The sequence below is a fragment of the Vombatus ursinus genome, unplaced genomic scaffold, assembly GCF_900497805.2.
Source record: "Vombatus ursinus unplaced genomic scaffold, bare-nosed wombat genome assembly UNPS02014863.1, whole genome shotgun sequence".
NCBI classification, from domain to species: Eukaryota; Metazoa; Chordata; class Mammalia; order Diprotodontia; family Vombatidae; genus Vombatus; species Vombatus ursinus.
This window is the reverse complement of record NW_020954641.1, coordinates 32918963-32937343: the sequence shown is the minus strand read 5'-3', so window position 1 is coordinate 32937343 and position 18381 is coordinate 32918963. Positions and strand designations below refer to the sequence as shown.

The 18381-nt window shown below is 39.0% G+C and overlaps 1 protein-coding gene across 3 annotated transcripts in view; it reads left to right on the top strand.

Annotated features, from left to right (window-relative positions):
• The window catches only part of SLC26A2 (solute carrier family 26 member 2), a 32793-nt gene extending 16848 nt beyond the window's left edge, over window positions 1-15945 (top strand). Inside the window, exons 2-5 of one of the 3 annotated variants that reach the window (XM_027842029.1) lie at window positions 1079-1178; window positions 6005-6083; window positions 8476-9130; window positions 12082-15945. In XM_027842029.1, coding sequence (XP_027697830.1) covers window positions 8501-9130; window positions 12082-13602 — 2151 coding nt within the window. In that variant the 5' untranslated portion in view covers window positions 1079-1178; window positions 6005-6083; window positions 8476-8500 and the 3' untranslated portion in view covers window positions 13603-15945. Of the gene's footprint in view, window positions 1-1078; window positions 1218-6004; window positions 6084-8475; window positions 9131-12081 lie in introns of all 3 variants that reach the window. The other 2 variants (XM_027842030.1, XM_027842031.1) reach the window with 2 other exon arrangements.
• Window positions 15946-18381: the final 2436 nt, after the last annotated feature.

Here is an 18381-nt window from a genome sequence, read left to right as displayed (position 1 = left end):
CTTAATGCTTCAGGAGCTCTGCTCTTTGGACTTTGAAGTAGGAAGGGCTTTGTTCCAATCAGAGTACAGAGCAGTTCTTTGCTTCTTTGTGATCACTGGTTTTCATCTGTATTGCTACTTAATACTACACTCCAGACTTTTGATTTCTACATATTCTCCTTTCTCCTGCCTTCCACTCTCCTCCTCTCAGCTTTTCACCACTTTTGTTTCCTTTCATTTCTCGCTTTTATTTTTTGGAAACGAAAAGGATATCTCTATCATCAGAGGTGATTCTTTACCTCTCTGCAGAAAACTGACCAGTCATACTATATCAAGTATCTTTTCTGACTCTTCAGCTCTTTGCATTTCCCAGAAGTCTAGCACCTTTCTTCCCATACTTAGAATTATAGTTCTGGAAGGGGCACTTTGAGATTGTCTAGTCCAAACCCTTCTTTTTATAAATGAGAAGACTGAGGCCCAGAGGGGAAAGGGATTTGCCCAAGGTAAATGGGTTTGGAAGTCTGTCCTTTAAGTAGCTGAGGGTTCATTGGATTGTGCTTATGTGTAGAAGAAAAGGCATACATTTCAAGTTTATTGTTAGGAATCACAAGTAGAGCAGAGGTTGAGAAGTAGAAATCTTGGTTGAGAATTTAAAGCTTAAGGATCCTGAACTTTTGTCTCTGCCTATATTCAGACCAGATCAGTGGAACCAAGTAGTTTGTAATTCAAGTGCTGCTCAGCCTTCTGTTTTCTAGATGAGATTGATAAAGGGTATTCAGATGAAATCAGTCCACTGAAAAATCAGTTAAAACAATATTAATGATCAAGTAATTGTGCAAGTTTTTAGTAATTATATGACTATACCTACTTGTAATTCCCCAGGTAATGGATTCAAGTTACACTATTTCACTTTGATTTTTTTTAAAAAAATTGGAATTTTATTGTAGAAAATCCAGACCAATTTCAAGAATCAGCCAGCAAAAGGTAATAGTTTCTGCTCTGTATATTAAATGAAGGTTTAAAATGAAAACTATCTTTAAAAAAACCCCACAGAGTACACATCTTAATTCTAGATCTTTTCTCTTTATCCTTGCAACAGGGAAAGAGAAGTCACCTACATGTCCCTGGGCAAGGAATCATCCACATCGTTAAAGGCTGAGCACAAGTGAAAATTCTGCACAAGAATCCCAAGAAGAAAAGTGAGATTTCTTCCTTACCCAATAAATTTTAGTTCTCGGGTAGGTGTAGAAAATGGGAAGAAAGAAGAGCCAGTCACATGGTTAGAGCCCAGTCTAACTCCTTATCACTGTTGTGTTTAGGAACTGTCTTAGAATTTTGTTCAGAATATTACTTACTCAGATAATTATAATTATGTAGAATTTATCCATCTCCCTTCATATCACATACCATTCAAAAGATCCTGGGGTTCTTGGAACTTTTTATTCAGTCAGGTACTCCAGTGATATTTTATAGATACTTCTGATAAATTATCTGAATTCTTGATAATTGAATCAAACGTTCATTACTTACTTATTGCATTGTATTACAGAGAAAGATGGCTACCTTGAAACTTTTTTTTTAACCACATTGTATTTCTGTGATAGATACTAGCCAGTAAGAGAAAATTAGATTTTTTTATTCTGTATATTCTGTTTGTGTTCCTTATTTAACAAACCAGCTTTGCAACTTTTATTGCCAAGAAAAGTACATTCTTGGCTAGTTGCTCTGTTTGGGGATCTTTTTATTTAATAGTTTTTGTATTATAATGGTCATAGCTATAGGTAACCATCAGAACATTTAACCTCCTAGTACTATGTTTGTTAATCCAGGGTTTCATACACGGCAGACTATTTGCCTTCTCACCAATCTAAAAAGGGCAAGAAGCTTGCTATTTTTTATTTTTCATGTGTAGTTAGCTTTAGGTTTTCCCTGTTGATGTGGAGAGCAGTGAATGATCCAAAATAGCAGATAATCTGTTTTCCCTTTTAAGCCCCATCTCATTTAGGAAACCATTTGTCCTGATTTCTAGTCATATAGGTCTTCCCCTTTTCTAGATTCTCCTGTTTTTATTTTCTGTCTATGCTGCACATAAAAAAATTACATAATGTGTTATTATCTAATTGGTTCACACTAATGTCTTATTTGCCCAACTAAATAATAAGCAACTTGTGGCCAGCAAATAGTACTTATAGAGTTGGACCTTTTTAACATTTTGCCACCAGTTAAAGACTACGGCCAATATTTCAGCTTACTTTGTGCCCTGTTTCACGTTTATGCAGTCGACCAGGTGTGGTAACTGCCCTCTGGCAGATGATTTGCTAGTAGCACACCCACCAGTATCCAAAGCAAACTGCCAAGTAGAACAAGGTGTCTTTGGTGCCTTCCTACTTACTAGCCCTCCCGTGTCCCTGCCCTCTGCCCTTGTATTTCCTTTTGGGTATCCAGAGCCTTCTCAACTCTCCTCATCCCAGCGGAGTCCTATTCAGCCTTGCTGTACCTCAAACTTCCCACCCCCGTAGGTTAGCTTCCCCTTCCATCCACCCCTCAATCAAAATTTCAGCAAATCTCCTGTTTGAAGCAACAAGATTGTTGGATAACAAATTCATATTAAGACGCACATGAGTGTGTTAGAGTTGTTCCTTACTGAAAGTAATTGGATTTTAAAACTCGTGTTTGTGTATAAGTTGACTGTGTGTTTTCTTCACAACAGTCATGTAAGGTAGGTAATATAAGCATTATGAGAATACTTTTGCAAATGATGAGACTGAGGTTTTGAGAGGTTTTGTGACTTGCCCATGGACACAGCTGTGTTTGAAATAGGATTAGAAACTATGTCTCCTGATCCTAAGTCCACCATTCCATCTCCTATGTCGTGCTACTCATGTTAAAAGAAGACAAAGGAATGTGCTATGGAATTATTTTTCAGGAGAGGGAACTTCTTGTAGCCTCTTGTCAACTCAGGGCCTCCCTTGGGGTCCTTTTCTACTCCCCGGGATATGAAGACTCTTGTGTTATGAAGGATCACAGAGTCCTAGCTCCAGAGCTGGAAAAGACTTCAGAAGAACAGCATCACTCGTCTTTCAGGAGGCTGGGAGAGGCCTGGCCTTTGGTGCCTTCACATGGGACTCGGTGTGATATAATCACAGAATCTCAGAGCAAGAAATAATTCTTGTTCTCTCCCTCCCCCTCTGTTTTATAGATAAGGAAACCGTGGCCCAAGGTCACATGGCCAGTTAGTGGTAGGGTTTTTCGTGTTCCCACTCCCTAACCCCAGTCCTGTGCTTCCTCTATCATATCCTGTGCCTCCTATTATTAAATGACTGTGCCTGTGGCAATATAACTGATCAGTTCACGAGAGAGCCCGGATGCTTGTCAGGAAGTAAATTTAAAAGACTTTGTTTTAGTGCCTGGATGCTAATGATCTATTTATGTTGACTTGCCTGCCTGCCAGCCTGGCCCTGGATAGGTAGGAGACCCACCTTGTATAAACAGGGAGATCAAATTTTAGAAAATCATTGTAGGACTAAGAGGAGAAGAGTGGTGGAAGGGAAGGAGAATTGCCTGGGAGAAGAGTAAGCAGCCAGGTAGTTCCAGGGACCTAAGATGAATCTATCAGATTCAGGTCCAAGAGGGTTGTAAAAAGAGGAAGAGAAACACCAAAGGTACACAGAAGCTACACAGAAGAGAACACATAGGGCCCTGAGATTATTGCGAATGTGTACTTTGTACTTAACTCTGCTACTTTCATTTATTTTATTTTTTATTTCCAGTTTACCTGGGCTTGACGTAAGACTGGGGAAAAGTCCCTTTGACCCTATAGTTATTAGGGTGGTTGCTCTGCAGTAGACAGACTAGGGAGCTTCTTTTCTGTCTAGTGAAGATCAGATTAGAGCTGCTGGAAGGCTGCAATTTGGGAACTCCTGAACCCTCGAAAGGGAGGTCAGGGTGACTCCCATAAGGTTGCTTCAGTAAGTTAGTCAACAAGTATTTTTTAAGTACTTACTGGCAGATGATTTGCCAGTGGCACACCCAGTGGAGTCCAAAGCAAACTGCCAAGTAGAACAAGGTGTCTTTGGTGCCTTCCTGCTTACTGGCCCCCCATCCCTGTCCCCTGTCCTCTGCCCTTATATTTTCTTTGGGTATCCATAGCCTTCTCTGCTCCCCTCATCCCAATGTGGAATAGCCCTGCTTTATATCAAAGTTCCCACCCATAGATAGGTTAGCTTCCCCTCCTAAACATCCCCCAATCCAAACTCATTTCAGCAAATCTTAGATTTGAAGCAACAGGATAGGACTAGTCATGTTGGAGGCCTTGGGGGTAGATAGATACACTAATACATTGTTAGTGGAGTTGTGCATCTGTACAACCATTTTGGAAAGCAATCTGGAATTATGCAAATTAAGTGACTAAAATGTTCATACCTTTTGAATCAGGCATTCATTATTAGGTTTGTAGCCTAAGGAGGTCACTAATAAGAAAACCTCCATATATACCAAAATATTTAAAGCAGCACTTTTTGTGATGGCAAAGCATTAGAAATAAAGTAGATGCTGGAGAATGGCTAACCAAATTGTAATACATAAATGTAATGGAATATTACTGTGCTGTAAGAAATGATGAATATGGTGAATAAAAGAAGCATGAAAAGACCTGTATGAATTGAAGCAGAGTGAAGTAAGCAGAGCTAAGGAAACAGTATGTGACTATGTACATAAATGGAAAAAGAAAAACAAAACAACCACAAAATAATCCAAAGTGAGTATTGGAAAATCAAAAAGAACGGTCTCAAAAAAGAGATATGAGAAGACACTGCCACTCTGTTGTTTTGCAGAGGTGGTAGGTCCATGAGTGGGCTTTTCTACATATGTTTTCAGATGTTTTTGATAGTACTTTTCAGTTTTGCTGATTTTATTTTGTTGTCTTTAAAAAAATACTTTTTGTATAGGATGGCTTTCTGGGGAGGGGACAGAGAGGGGAGAGATACTGGGAGAAGTTTTAGCCAGGGAAAAACAAGGTATTAATAAAACTTTATTTTAAAGGGGGGGGGGGGTGCTACAGTAGCAGGTAAGGGCTGGTGGACCTCTGTAATACCATTAAGGGTTAAAGTTGACTCCCATCTCATCTAAGGCATGCCAAGGTCCATGGTTTGGGGGCTGGAGAGAGAAGGGAAGGCACCCTTCTTGGATTCTGTGAGGGGAGGGAGGTGAGAAGGGAACATATAGGGGTAAGGACACTCCTGGGGACAGTGGATCTTCCTGTTGAATGGGTTCTGGGACAGTCCTGAGCCAAGGGAAAGGGCCAGTTCTGGTTTCTTATAATGACCAGGAAAAATAGGGTTATTTTCTATAAAATTCACCCAGTTTCTTTATAGCCTTGATGAGAATAATGATGAGAAATTCTCCCCTCCTCCATTCCATCAATTGCCAAGCTTGTTAATTTTACCTTCATAACATCTCTTACATCTTCCCCTCTCTTCACTCAACACAGCCACCACCCTCACCTTGACTATTGAAATAGTCTCCTAATTGGCCTCCCAGCTTCCGGTTTTTCCCCTCTTCAATTTATTTTCCACATAGCTGCCAAATCAGTATTTCTAAAGCATGGCACTGACCATGCCACTTCCCCACTAAAAAAGTTCTAATAGGGGCTATTCTAGAGTTTATTGCCTCTAGAACAAAACATGAATCCAACTCTGGCATTTTAGTCAGTCAGGGGCTGGGAAGACCTGCCACCACTAGGGGAAACTTCTTTGTCCCTTCCCTTGGCCCAGGGCCATCCTAGAACTCTTCTAGCAGGAAGAACCATTTTCACCAGGAACAGTTAGGAATAGTCCACAATTTTCCTTACCATCTGCCCTGCCTCTATTCCCTGCAGTCATCTAGTACTAATTTGACTTAACTGTGTGATCTAAAGGTCCTTAGGCCTTGCCCATCAATCAGCCCTCTGATATACCCTTAGAACTTTTGGACATTTCTGTCTGCCCAGCAACTGAACTCTCTTTTATGTGTTGTTTCTTCCAATTAGAGTGTGAGCACCTTGAGAAGAGGACTCTCCTGTTTTTTCTATTGATATTCTTACTGCTTAGAACAGTTCTTAATACATAGTAAGTACTTAATAAATGTATTTTCATTCATTTATAATCTGGCCCCAGTCTTATCTTTTCAGATTGATTTGGTATTATTCCTACTGAACTGGCCTATTTACTGTTCTTTGTATACAATATTCCATCTTTCCCTGTCCTTGCTTTTGCATGGGTAAATTCCATGCTTGGAAATGCTCTCCCTCCTCACCTCCATCTCTCAAAATCCTTGTTGTTACATTTCAGTCATGTCCAACTTTTTGTGACATCTTCCTTCAAAGCTCTTCTTATATTTTTATTTTTATTTATTTATTTTTAAATTTTTTTTATTTTTAGGCAATTGGAGTTAAGCCCGTGGTCACACAGCTAGTAAGGGTCAAGTGTTTGGTCTGAGGTCAGATTTGAACTCAGATCCTCCTGACTTCAGGGCTGTTGCTCTATCCACTTCCCTACCTAGCTGCCCCAATGCCACCTCTTATAAAAGACCTCTCTGGTTATTAACATTCCCTTCTACCTCCCAGTCTCTGTGTGTGTGTGTGTGTGTGTGTGTGTGTGTGTACCAGAAAATCATCAACAAATATTTCTTTTTTTTAAATAAATTAATTTATTTTTTATTAACAAAAATATACCTGTTCTCTCTTCTACCTCCTCCCCACCCCCTGAAAAAGAAAGACAAAACCCTTGATACAAGTATGCATAGTCAGACAAAACACATTCCTACATTGGACATATCCCAAAAATATGTTTCAATCTGTGCCCTGATCGCTAACCCTCTCTTTTCCTAAAACTCAGGTTCAACCATGTCATTCCTCTACTCAAAAAAACTCCAGTGGCTTCCTATCACCTCCAAGATCAAGTATAAAATCCTTTGGTATTCAAAGCCGTTTATAACCTAGTGCCCCTCCCTTCAGCTTTCCAGTCTCCTTATACCTTCCACCCCACTACAGCTTACTCCTTGATCCAAGGACCCTGGTCTCTCTAATGTTCCTTGAACAAGACGTTGGTTCCATCTCCCAACTCTGGGCATTTTTACTAGCTGTCCCTCATGTATGGAATGCTTTCCCTTCCCATTTCCACCTCCTGGCTTCCCTGGCTAAGTCTAGCTAATATCTCATCTTCCATAAGAAGCTTTTCCCCAATCCCTTTTAATTCTAGTACCCTTCCTGTACTGATTATTCCTATTTATCCTGAAGTAGCTTGTTTGTGTATAGCTGTTTGCATGCTGTGTCCCCCATTACATTGTGAATTTGGACAGGGACTGTCCAGATAGTCTTTTGTCTTTCTGTGTATCAGCACAGTGCCTGGCATATAGCAGGCACTTAACACTTAATAAATGTTTATTGACAGTGACTGACTGTCTAGAGGTGGGTATCACTTTTCATCATGATCCCTCTGGAATTGTGGTTGTTCATTGCATTGATCAGAGTTCTTACATCATTAAAAGTTGTTTACCTTTATAATATTATTGTTATTGTATAAATTGTTCTACTAGTTCTGCTTATTTCACTCTGTATCAGTTCAAATGAGTCTTCCTAGGTGTTAGTGAAACTAGCCACTTCATTTCCAATAGCATAATCATATTTCATTACTTTCATAAACCATAATTGTTTCTTAGCAATTCCCCAGTTGAGAAGCACCCCTCAGTTTAAAGTTCTTTGCCACTACTAAAAGAGCTGCTATAAACATTTTCATACATATCAACCCTTTTCCTCTTTCTTTGATTTCTTTGGGGTACATATCTAGTAGTGGTATTGCTGGGTAAAAGGGTATGGACACAAACATGAACATTCCACACTAAATAAGGCCAGAAAATGCAACTTGTACATAAAACCACAAATTCATTACATACAGCTTTAATATTTTAACATACATTAAATTTTATACAGCAATAACTTGTTATTCCATATCCAGTATATCCTATTAATCTGTGTCCCTCTTTGAACCCCATTCTCTTTCCTGTACATTTTAAAAATGTTTATTGGTGTCTTTTTTCCTTTCTTCCCCTTTTTCCAATCAGTATCACTACCATACTGCTGAATAAAAGCTCTCTCTTGTAAGAAAAGCATAGTTAAACAAAACAAATTTAGGTTGTGGTCCTGTCTGGAGATTTATGCTCTGTTCTACACCTACGGACATTTGAGAGACATTCATCGTCAATCTTTTGGAATTATTGTTGGTCATGGTATTGTTCAGAGTTCTTTTTTGTGTATACTTTATTTGTGTGTGTGTTCTGTCTCCCCAGTAGACTGTAAGCTCCCTGACTGCAGAGGCTGTCTTGCTTTTGTCTCTGTAGGCCAATACCTAGCTCATGCTTTGCACATAGTAAGTGCTTAGTAAAGATCTGTCGAATTGAATTGAAATGCTTAATTGTGCATAAATGCTTTCTTGGTTAATATTATTATTCCTTTTATATTAGGAATCTGAAGGACTCATCTCTAGAAATGTCAGACAAAGAAGAAGATCAGTATGTCAGTTCATCCAGTGACCTTGCTAAAGGTGATGACCGTCATTACTGTAGAATCCTTCTGGAGCCTCAGGAGAAAAAGAATACTGACTTTAAAGGATATGTGATCAAACAGTTGAAGAAGAATTGCTGCTGTAGCCCAGCCAAAGCCAAAAACTGGATTTTTGGGTTCATGCCAGTCTTGCAATGGCTCCCTAAGTATGACCTGAAAAAATGCCTCCTTGGAGATATAATGTCTGGTTTGATTGTAGGCATCTTATTAGTCCCACAGTCCATTGCATATTCCCTTCTGGCAGGCCAAGAGCCTGTATATGGTCTGTATACTTCTTTTTTTGCTGCAATAATTTATTTCTTATTTGGCACATCCAGACACATCTCAGTGGGTATTTTTGGAGTGTTGTGCCTCATGATTGGTGAAGTGGTGGAACGGGAGGTACACAAAGCTGGCTATGGGATGGAATATACAGCTCAACCTGACCTTTTTAATCACATAAATGAAAGTGTCATCACTCCAGCTGTGAACCAAACCTCAGGACAAATCTGTGATAGAAGCTGCTACGCAATTACTGTTGGCACAACAGTAACTTTCATAGCTGGAGTTTATCAGGTAAGAAATGGTAGAACAAACAGGCTCTTGGCAAAAATAATAATTTACTGTGAGTCATTATGTCTAGAAAACTCCTTATAATTGTAGAGCATTATACAAATGTAAGCTGCTGTCATTTAAAAAAATAATCCTTTGCTTTATGAGTTTGTATTTGCCAGAATTTAACTTATTGTTCATTGTTATCTCACATTGTCTTGTGATCTCTAATTGATCATCTTGAGGAGGTGCTGATGTATCAAATGCTCTGGAAATAGGAAAAATCATTGTTCCTGAAGTGGAAAGTTTTAGTGGGTTTGTAAATAGTCATATTACCACTGATGACTTTGGTGCACAAAAAACCCTATTAAGTGTATAGACTGGAAAAGGTGGTGGGTCAATCTCATGTTGAGAATGACAGATGGTAAGCTCAAATGGTGCAGTGATATCCCTGAGATATTGAAAGAACAAGAAGATGGCCTCCAACATGTTGGGTAAATTCAGTATGGTGGATTTATGGGAAAACATGGACAAGAATTGCATGTGAAAGGTGTGAGAGGTTAGTACTTTTGTACTACTGAAGAGAGGACCAACACCAACAAAATCACATATCCACTAAAGTAGCAGTTACCACACTTCTTGGATTTCCTCGCACCTCCACCCCCCCACCCCCCCCACCCCCCGTTGAAACCACATTTTTAAAGTACATGTCATAGGTGACATAGCGAGAAAAATCACTTGATTTAGAATATGATTTAGCACTACAGAGTTTAGATCACATCTCTGCAATTTATCTGACCTTAGGCATGTTACTTTCCCTCTCTACTCCTCACTTTTCCTCATTTGGAAAATGAGGCAATTGGACTATATATATATTTTTAGGTCTCTTCCAGCTTTAAATTCTAAGATCTCATAAAACTCAGTTAATTCCACTTCATGGGATCATAAAATCTTACCCTTTTAAGGGATATCAGGGATCATTTAGCCTAATTCTTACCAGAAACTTGAATCCTCTCGGCACAATCCCTTATAAGTGGTTGTCCAAACTTTGGAGAGAGCTCTAGTGACCGAGAATTCACCGTTTCCTAAGATAGCCCATTCTGCTTTTGAACTTTTCTTTCTATTGTAACAAACTGTGTTTCTGTTGGTCCTCACTTTGTCCTCTAACGCCAAACAGAATACTTCAAATGTCTCTTTCATATGATTCCCTTTTAATTATGTAAAGACTAAAACGGAGTTTTTTTAGGCCACATGATATTACTTTATTGTATATGTGTTAGGCATAATTATAATTTTCCAACAAGATCCTCTTTCAATACCTTTGAAAATCACTGATTCTCTTTTGTTAACAATACTTGATTAGTACAACATGAACAAAGATGGTTTTAAGTTTTAACTTAAGGTGATTTTGTAATTTTACAAAGTTAATTTCAATTCAAAATTTGATTTTAAACTGACATTTATATTAATGTAGATTAACCTTTGTAGATGACATCTGGCAAAGAACCCATCTGGGATTTAGAAGGGGAATTTTTTTTTTTTGTGGGAAGGGGAAGGCAATTGGGGTTAAGTGACTTGCCCAGGGTCACACAGCTAGTAAGTGTCTGTGGTCGGATTTGAACTTAGGTCCTCCTGACTCCAGGGCAGTAAGCCCCACAAGGGAACTTTTTTCTTGGTGACTTCTTAGAGTCTCCTGGATTCCCCTAATTATCATAATGGCCTTGCTAGTTTATATCAGGAATTCTCTAAATCTTGATTTTCTCTCAAGTATCTGGAGATGTCAGGGGCTAGAGAGACAGCATAGTGAAATGGACAGTAGATTTAGAATTGAAAAGACCTAGTTTGAGTTCTAGCTTTACTACTTTTACTAGCTCTCCTAGCTCAGCTAGGTGGCTTAGTGGATAGAGCACTAGACCTGGAACCAGAAGACCTGAGTTCAAATCTGGCTCAGACACTTACTAGTTGTGTAATCTTGGGCAAGTCACTTAATTTCTGTCTTCTTCAGTTTCCTCAACTGTAAAATAACAGCACCCACTTCACAGGATTATTGTGAGGATCAAGTGAGATAATATTTATAAAGCACTTAGCACAGTGCCTGGCACATAGTAGACACTATGTAAATTCTTATTCCCTCCTCCCCCTCCCCCCCCATTTCCCTGTGATTGTGATCAAGCCTTTTCTATTCTTTGAGCCTCAGTTTCCTTATCTATAAAATAGGAGTAGTAATACTTGTACCATCTCCTCATAAAATATGAGCAAAACACTTAGGAAGCTTAAAAATAAGTTATATAAATTGAGTTATAAAGGGTGATAGTTAACAGTGATATAAGTAACTTGTTTTGTTTGGTGCTGGGGAAGAACCAAAGTAGGGGGAGGATGGCAAGTCCTGGGGTCTGTTTCTGCCTTCCCTTGATATCTATCTCAATAGGGTTATCTCTGTGAAGAGAAAGGATAAGGAAGAAAGAGAAAGAATAAAGATAGGAAAACCTCAGAGGTGACAAAGTCCAATTAATTTTGAAAATTAGTAGGACTTCTATTTAAATCCTGTGGAGATGCCCTGTTGTGGCATACAGTTGATCCTGTGTTTTATAAACTATTCCAGCACAAGAATTACATACGCTGCCAGGTCATACCAAAGCTAGAAAAGTTTCTAGTCTGGGTCCTGCAATGGCCTATTGTCTGTCTTTGGGAGACCAGCTTAAGTTCAGAAAAATTCATTAGCAGATAAACAACAGTTGATTTTTTTCCTTTCGTTTTCTTTTTTTGGCCTTAACTTTCAAGGACAATTTACTAAGTTGCAATCTGTGTTGGTGGAGGAAGTACCCATACCAACAAAATCACAACTCCTTAAGTACTGAAGAAGGATATCTAAGACAAATGACAGAAAAGAAAGGCAGAATTATAAGATTTACAAGCATTCCTTTCCATTTGAGAAAGGTCTGCACATGTCTAACCTCTTATGTGATTCCTTTCAGATAGCGATGGGCCTGTTTCAAGTGGGCTTTGTCTCCATCTACCTGTCTGATGCCTTGCTGAGTGGATTTGTCACTGGTACCTCCTTTACCATCCTTACTTCTCAGGCCAAGTATCTTCTAGGACTAAAAATCCCTCGAAGTAGTGGTGTGGGCTCTCTCATCGCTACCTGGATAAATATCTTCAAAAACATTCATAAGACCAATCTCTGTGACCTCATTACTAGCCTTCTGTGCCTTCTTGTCCTTGTGCCAACCAAAGAACTCAACGAACACTTCAAATCCAAGCTTAAGGCACCAATTCCCACCGAACTGATAGTAGTTGTAGCAGCTACACTGGCATCTCATTTTGGAAAATTGAATGAGAATTATGGCTCTAGTATATCTGGACACATTCCTACTGGGTTCCTGCCTCCTAAAGCACCAGATTGGAACTTGATTCCTAACGTGGCAATTGATGCGATAGCTATTTCTATCATTGGTTTTGCTATCACTGTGTCACTGTCAGAGATGTTTGCCAAGAAGCACGGCTACATAGTCAAGGCCAATCAGGAAATGTATGCCATTGGTTTTTGTAATATCATCCCTGCCTTCTTTCACTGCTTCACAACTAGTGCAGCTCTTGCCAAGACCTTAGTCAAAGAGTCGACAGGCTGTCAGACTCAAGTTTCTAGTGTGGTGACAGCACTGGTTCTTTTATTGGTCCTCCTTGTAATAGCACCTTTATTCTACTCCCTACAAAAATGTGTCCTTGGAGTGATAACCATTGTAAATCTTCGGGGAGCTCTTCGAAAGTTTGGTGATTTGCCCAAGATGTGGAGGCTTAGTAAAATGGATACAGTTATTTGGTTCATTACTATGCTGTCCTCTGCACTGATAAGTACTGAAATTGGTCTGCTTATTGGGGTCTGCTTTTCTATGTTTTGTGTCATCCTTCGTACTCAGAAACCAGAAGCTCCTATACTTGGTAACGTGGAAGAGTCTGAAATCTATGAGTCCATGTGTGCCTACAAGAACCTTCAGACTGAACCAGGAATTAAGATTTTCCGTTTTGTAGCTCCCCTCTATTACATCAACAAAGAATCTTTTAAATCTGCCTTGTACAAGAAGACTGTCAGCCCAGTGTTAGTGAAAGCAGCACGGAAGAAGGCAGCAAAGAGAAAGCTCAAAGAGAAAATGGTGACTTTCAGTGGCTGTCAAGATGAAGTTTCCATGAACCTCTCTTGTGAGCCCCTAGAGCTCCATACCATAGTGATTGACTGCAGTGCCTTGCAATTTTTAGATACAGCAGGAATCCAGACACTCAAAGAAGTTCGCAAAGATTATGCAGACATTGGTATCCAGATTCTGTTAGCTCAATGCAATCCCTCTGTGAGGAGCTCTCTGTATCGGGGAGAGTACTGCACAAAGGAAGAGGAAACGCTTCTCTTCTACAGCATACACCAAGCATTATGTTTTGCCTTAGACTTGCAAAAACAGAAAGTATTGAGTGCTTCCAATGGTTTAAGCACTTGTACTGACTGATTTCTGGGGAAAATCAAGGTAGATGGGAGGGGGGAGAAAATCAAGGCACCAGGTTTTTCTCTCCTGTGTACATTATTTCCTGTTACCATATAAAGTCAGTGAGATTCTCATGTGTGTTAGGGGAGAGGCATACAGGTATATCAGGGCTTGTAATTAGCTAGAATTTGGGGAAAATAATTATACCCATTTGGTGCAGACTAGAGTATAAAGACATTTGGGATCTACTTATGAAGTAGTTTTATGGTTTAAATGCTTAACTGTATTTGGACTTTTCCCCTTTTGGAAACAAGGGTGCTACACCGGGGGATTAAAAAAAAATACCAAAAGGGACAGTGTTGTATAGTAGAAAGAACCGACAGGCATCAAGAAATCTGAGTTCCAGTCCCACCACTGCCAACCTGTGTGAACTTGGACAAGTCACAACCTCTGTGAGCCTCAGTTTACTCATTTGCAAAGTGAGGGGGTTGAACTAGATGACCTGTGAGGTCTCGTCAGCTCATGGACCTTATGGGTAATGAACTTGGAATTTATAGCAGAACCGCCGTCTTTGTAGTAATGTGGAAGAGCATGGTGGGAGGGAGTTTGTACAACAGTTGCTTTTACATATATCTATCCTTTTGCTTCCTACCAAAGAGCTGAAAGGCTTTGGGATCACCAGAGTTGCCCAGAACTAGTTCTTTTTCTTGTGCCTTGCTTTTCTGTCTACCTCTGCAGAACCTATAATAGTGGGACCTCTAGCATTTTGAAAAAGCAGCAGCAGCACTCTTTTTGGGGGGAGGGATTCTCAGGAGGTTGTATCTTGATCAGGACTTCTGGAAGCACATGCTGGGAGGAAAATGCCTCCCACTAAATGAAATCATTTTCTGATAGGGCTAATGCATCACAGGAGCTTAGGTTAATGCAAGGCATTTTTGGAAAACCAGTGCATCCAAAGAGCCTGGCTAAATACAGACTCAACCTAGTGTTCGATGTGATCTGATGTTTCCTTACTTGTTTAGACTAAGTACGTGAGTCTTCAAAATCAGCAAGAACGATTTGAGGGATCTGTTTTCTACCTCTTTTCTGTGGGGCATGTCATCCATGCTTATTCCTAAGGACTTCATCTCCACTAAACATTTTTTCACAATTTTTTGTCTACTTTACATTCCTAGGAATCTCTTCAGATGAGGATGATGTTATGGGACAAGCACAAGATATAGAGTTGGGTTTGTATCTCATCTGTCCTGCCTACTACTGCTGTATATGCAGACCAAGTCACTAGACCATTCTGGGACTGAACATTCACCTCTTAAAATGATGGGATTGGCCCATAAGACCTCTAGGATTCCTTCTGGTCCTAAATCCTATGATCTTCCTCTAGGCATCTGGTAACACACCTTTAAAAAAAAGTCTCGATCACAGGGTACAAATCCTAACTGAGTCCATTCCAGCAAATACTTAAGTGCCTCTCACACATAAGGTGGTGCTTGTTTCCCTCCCCACCCCTTCTAGGGTAAGATGCAGATTCAAGCTATGAGGAGAAAAAACATACCCTGAAGTTTTAGTTTTAAACATTTCTATAATGTTAATATTCTTCTGAAAAATTATCTTTCAGTGTGTTAAATGAAGACAGCCTTAAAGTTTTGGTTCATCAGCTTAAACTGGCTTTAAGTGAGTAAGCAAAATTAGTTTGCAGAAGAGAATGTCTGATGAATCTTCTTTGGAATTAAGTTTCATAGTATTTCAGCAAAGGAGTCATACAGATTATCTTTCTTTGATAAAAATCATACTCTCAAGTAGTAACTACCATAGAGAAAACCATTGTATGTTTTGGGGATAAATATGCAGCCCCTTAATGATGCCAGTAATGAACTTATAGGTATTTGGGCATGAACTAATACTGTGCCTTGTGGGAACTTTCTTCTGCCCTTTGAGTACCTCATAAATTAATGACCACAATGATTTTTTTATTGGTAAAATCTCTTAAATATGGTTATGTCACTGTATTAAACAACAGTACATTAGTTTTGTTCCCAAGATGAGTCAAGGATATAAATTGAGGGTTTATTTCCTCTTGTAAGGCAAGAACATTTATCAAGTGATAATTTTTTAAAATGTGGAGCTCTGTTTGACCCACTTACCAGGTAAATAGAAGATTCCACATTTCAGGAATAGCCAGTTCCTTCTTTATGAGAGTGAAATCTTCCAATACAGTTACTTCTTAGCATGATCCCTCTAAGTTCATCTGTTTTTGATAGGTTAAGTATTTCCTTACAAAGAGTGGGATGATGTATTTTAAAAGCACATTTAAAAAAGAAAAGATGCAATAGTTTCTTCCTTTTTTTTTTTTTTATTGGTGAAGCAATCAGGGTTAAGTGGCTTGCTCAGGGTCACACAGCTAGTAAGTGTTAAGTATCTGAGGCTGGATTTGAACTCAGGTCCTCCTGACTCCAGAGCTGGTACTTTATCCACTGCAACACTTAGCTACCCCTGCAATAGTTTTTTCAATGGAGTTTTGGGGAAGTAATTAGAAAATGTCACAAATTACCTTGATGTGCAGGAAATTTGGACTTCACTGTGGGGGGAAAATACCTGTTCCATGGTGACTATCTCTAGTGTTTTCCCCAGTATTTCAGTTTAAATTTTAATTAAAAAAAAATTGAATGTCAGTGTTTTAGGGCCACTGATTGATCCACATCATGACTTAGTTAACAGTACACTGAATTTTAATAATTGTTATCCTTTTAAATGTCTTCATTTAACATATCAAAGGATAACAGTTTTCAGAAGAATATTAACATTATAGAAAGGTTTAAAACTTCAGGCATGTTTTTCTTCTTATAGCTTTTCTCTATGAAATACCCAGCCATTTTTCCATAAACAGTGTGTACTATGAGTAGCAAAACACTTGAACGCTTGTTTTTGTTACTAGGGGGAAAATAAAACATATAAATGGCAAAGGAAGGAAAGCAAGTCTTAACTAAATTATTCCTCTGATGGGCGTGAATGCAGTAGGATCCTGAAGTGGGTGGTCTAGAAAGAACACACTGTAACAAGACCTTTATAATCAGGAAAAAAATGGCAACAAAAATGTATTTTAACTAAGCTCATAATGTATGAGTATGGGGTCCTAGATTTTAAAATTTAAACACTTGTCTTAGCAGCTGTTAAGACTGTAATATTGTACTTAGTTGCTTATACTTGTAGCATCATAAAAATAATTGGATACTGTGTATCCTGGGATTATAAAATGGATTTGTATCTAATGAATTTAAATGCATTTACTGAGTGCTTATTCTCTGTCAGTAGTGATAAAAAGTGAGCTTGGAACTTACATTTCTTAAAGAGCTGTATGAATTAAGTGGAGTCAATAGGACAAAGGTGTTTGAAAGATAAGCCAGTCATTACCACATATTAACTCACCGTTCCTTTGCCCCACTCAGTTCTCATACATTTGAATTTATGTCCCCTTCAAAGTTAAAAAACAATCAAGTTAGTTAATTTCTCCTTTACAAATTTAGGAAAATTTATCAAAATCAGCCCAGATGTGTGATTTTATTAATACAAGGAATTCCCACTGTGGCAGCTCCCCCACTTATGTAGGCTGGCAATTCATAGGTAACTAAATCTTAGTTACCTGGGGCATGGCCCCATTTATCAGTAAAAATTTTATAGAAGAAGTTGATGTTTCAGTGAACTCTTAAATTCATTGAAATGTGTTTAAATGTCATTATTCAGAACATAGTAAACCTACAATGTGTTGTGGTACAATCTTAAGTTTGCATTGTTAGTTGTTGCTAATATTTGCAATGTTTCTCTAACCTTCTAAATACAAAGAAAATAAACCCTTAGCCCTTAGATCCCTCAAACCCAGGTTTAAATAGTGACTCCCACCCATCGCATGCTGTCTAATTGGAGGTGGAACTGAGAGCAGATAATGGTTAAAAGAACTCGTGCTGATTTCTTATTACAGCAAATCCAGTACGGTAGAATTTGACCTGTGTTTATACATATATAGCAGCATGTTTAGTCATTCAGTCAACAGTTATTCAGCACTTAACTAAGTGCCAGGCACTGGCCTGGTCCTAGAAATACCAATACTAGCAGAAAGAAAAGCAGTCCCTACCCTCAAGGAAGTGATATTCAACATGTAAAAGTAATGTATGGGATTGTGGGGCAAGAGATTAAGGTACCCAGCATGGTAAAGAAAATCCAGAGAATCTGGAGAGGAATGAAGGTAGGGCTGTCCTGGCCATCCTTCTTAAAATGGAGATTCTGAGAGAAACCATAATCACAGGGAAAGACCATGAGGTGGAGGGTACTTCCATTGTGTGAAGTCCAGGGACAAAGTGAGTTTCTAGATTGAAAAGGTTTCTATGGTGTAAGAGCAAGGAAAAATAATTAGTAAATCATGGAGATCTAGATTCAACTCCTACTTCAAACACAGCTCTGTGACCATGTCACCCTCCTATTCAATAAACTCTAGTGGCTTCCTATTACTTTTCAGGATCAGATATAAAACCATCTCAGCTTTTTAAAGCCCCTCACAGCCTAGCTCCTTGCTATCATTGCAGTCTTGCACCTCACCCTCTCTACTCTACAATTCAGCAACACTGGACTGATTGCTGTTCTTTGCGCAAGACACTCCAGCTTCCAATTCAGAAGTCTCACTGGTTGTCCTCTGTCTGGAACGCTCTTCCTCCTCGTCCTCATCTCCTGGTTTTCCTGGCTTCCCTCAAGTCTCAGCTAACATCCTACCTTCTGAGAAAAGTCTTTCCAGGTCCCTACTCAATGCTACTG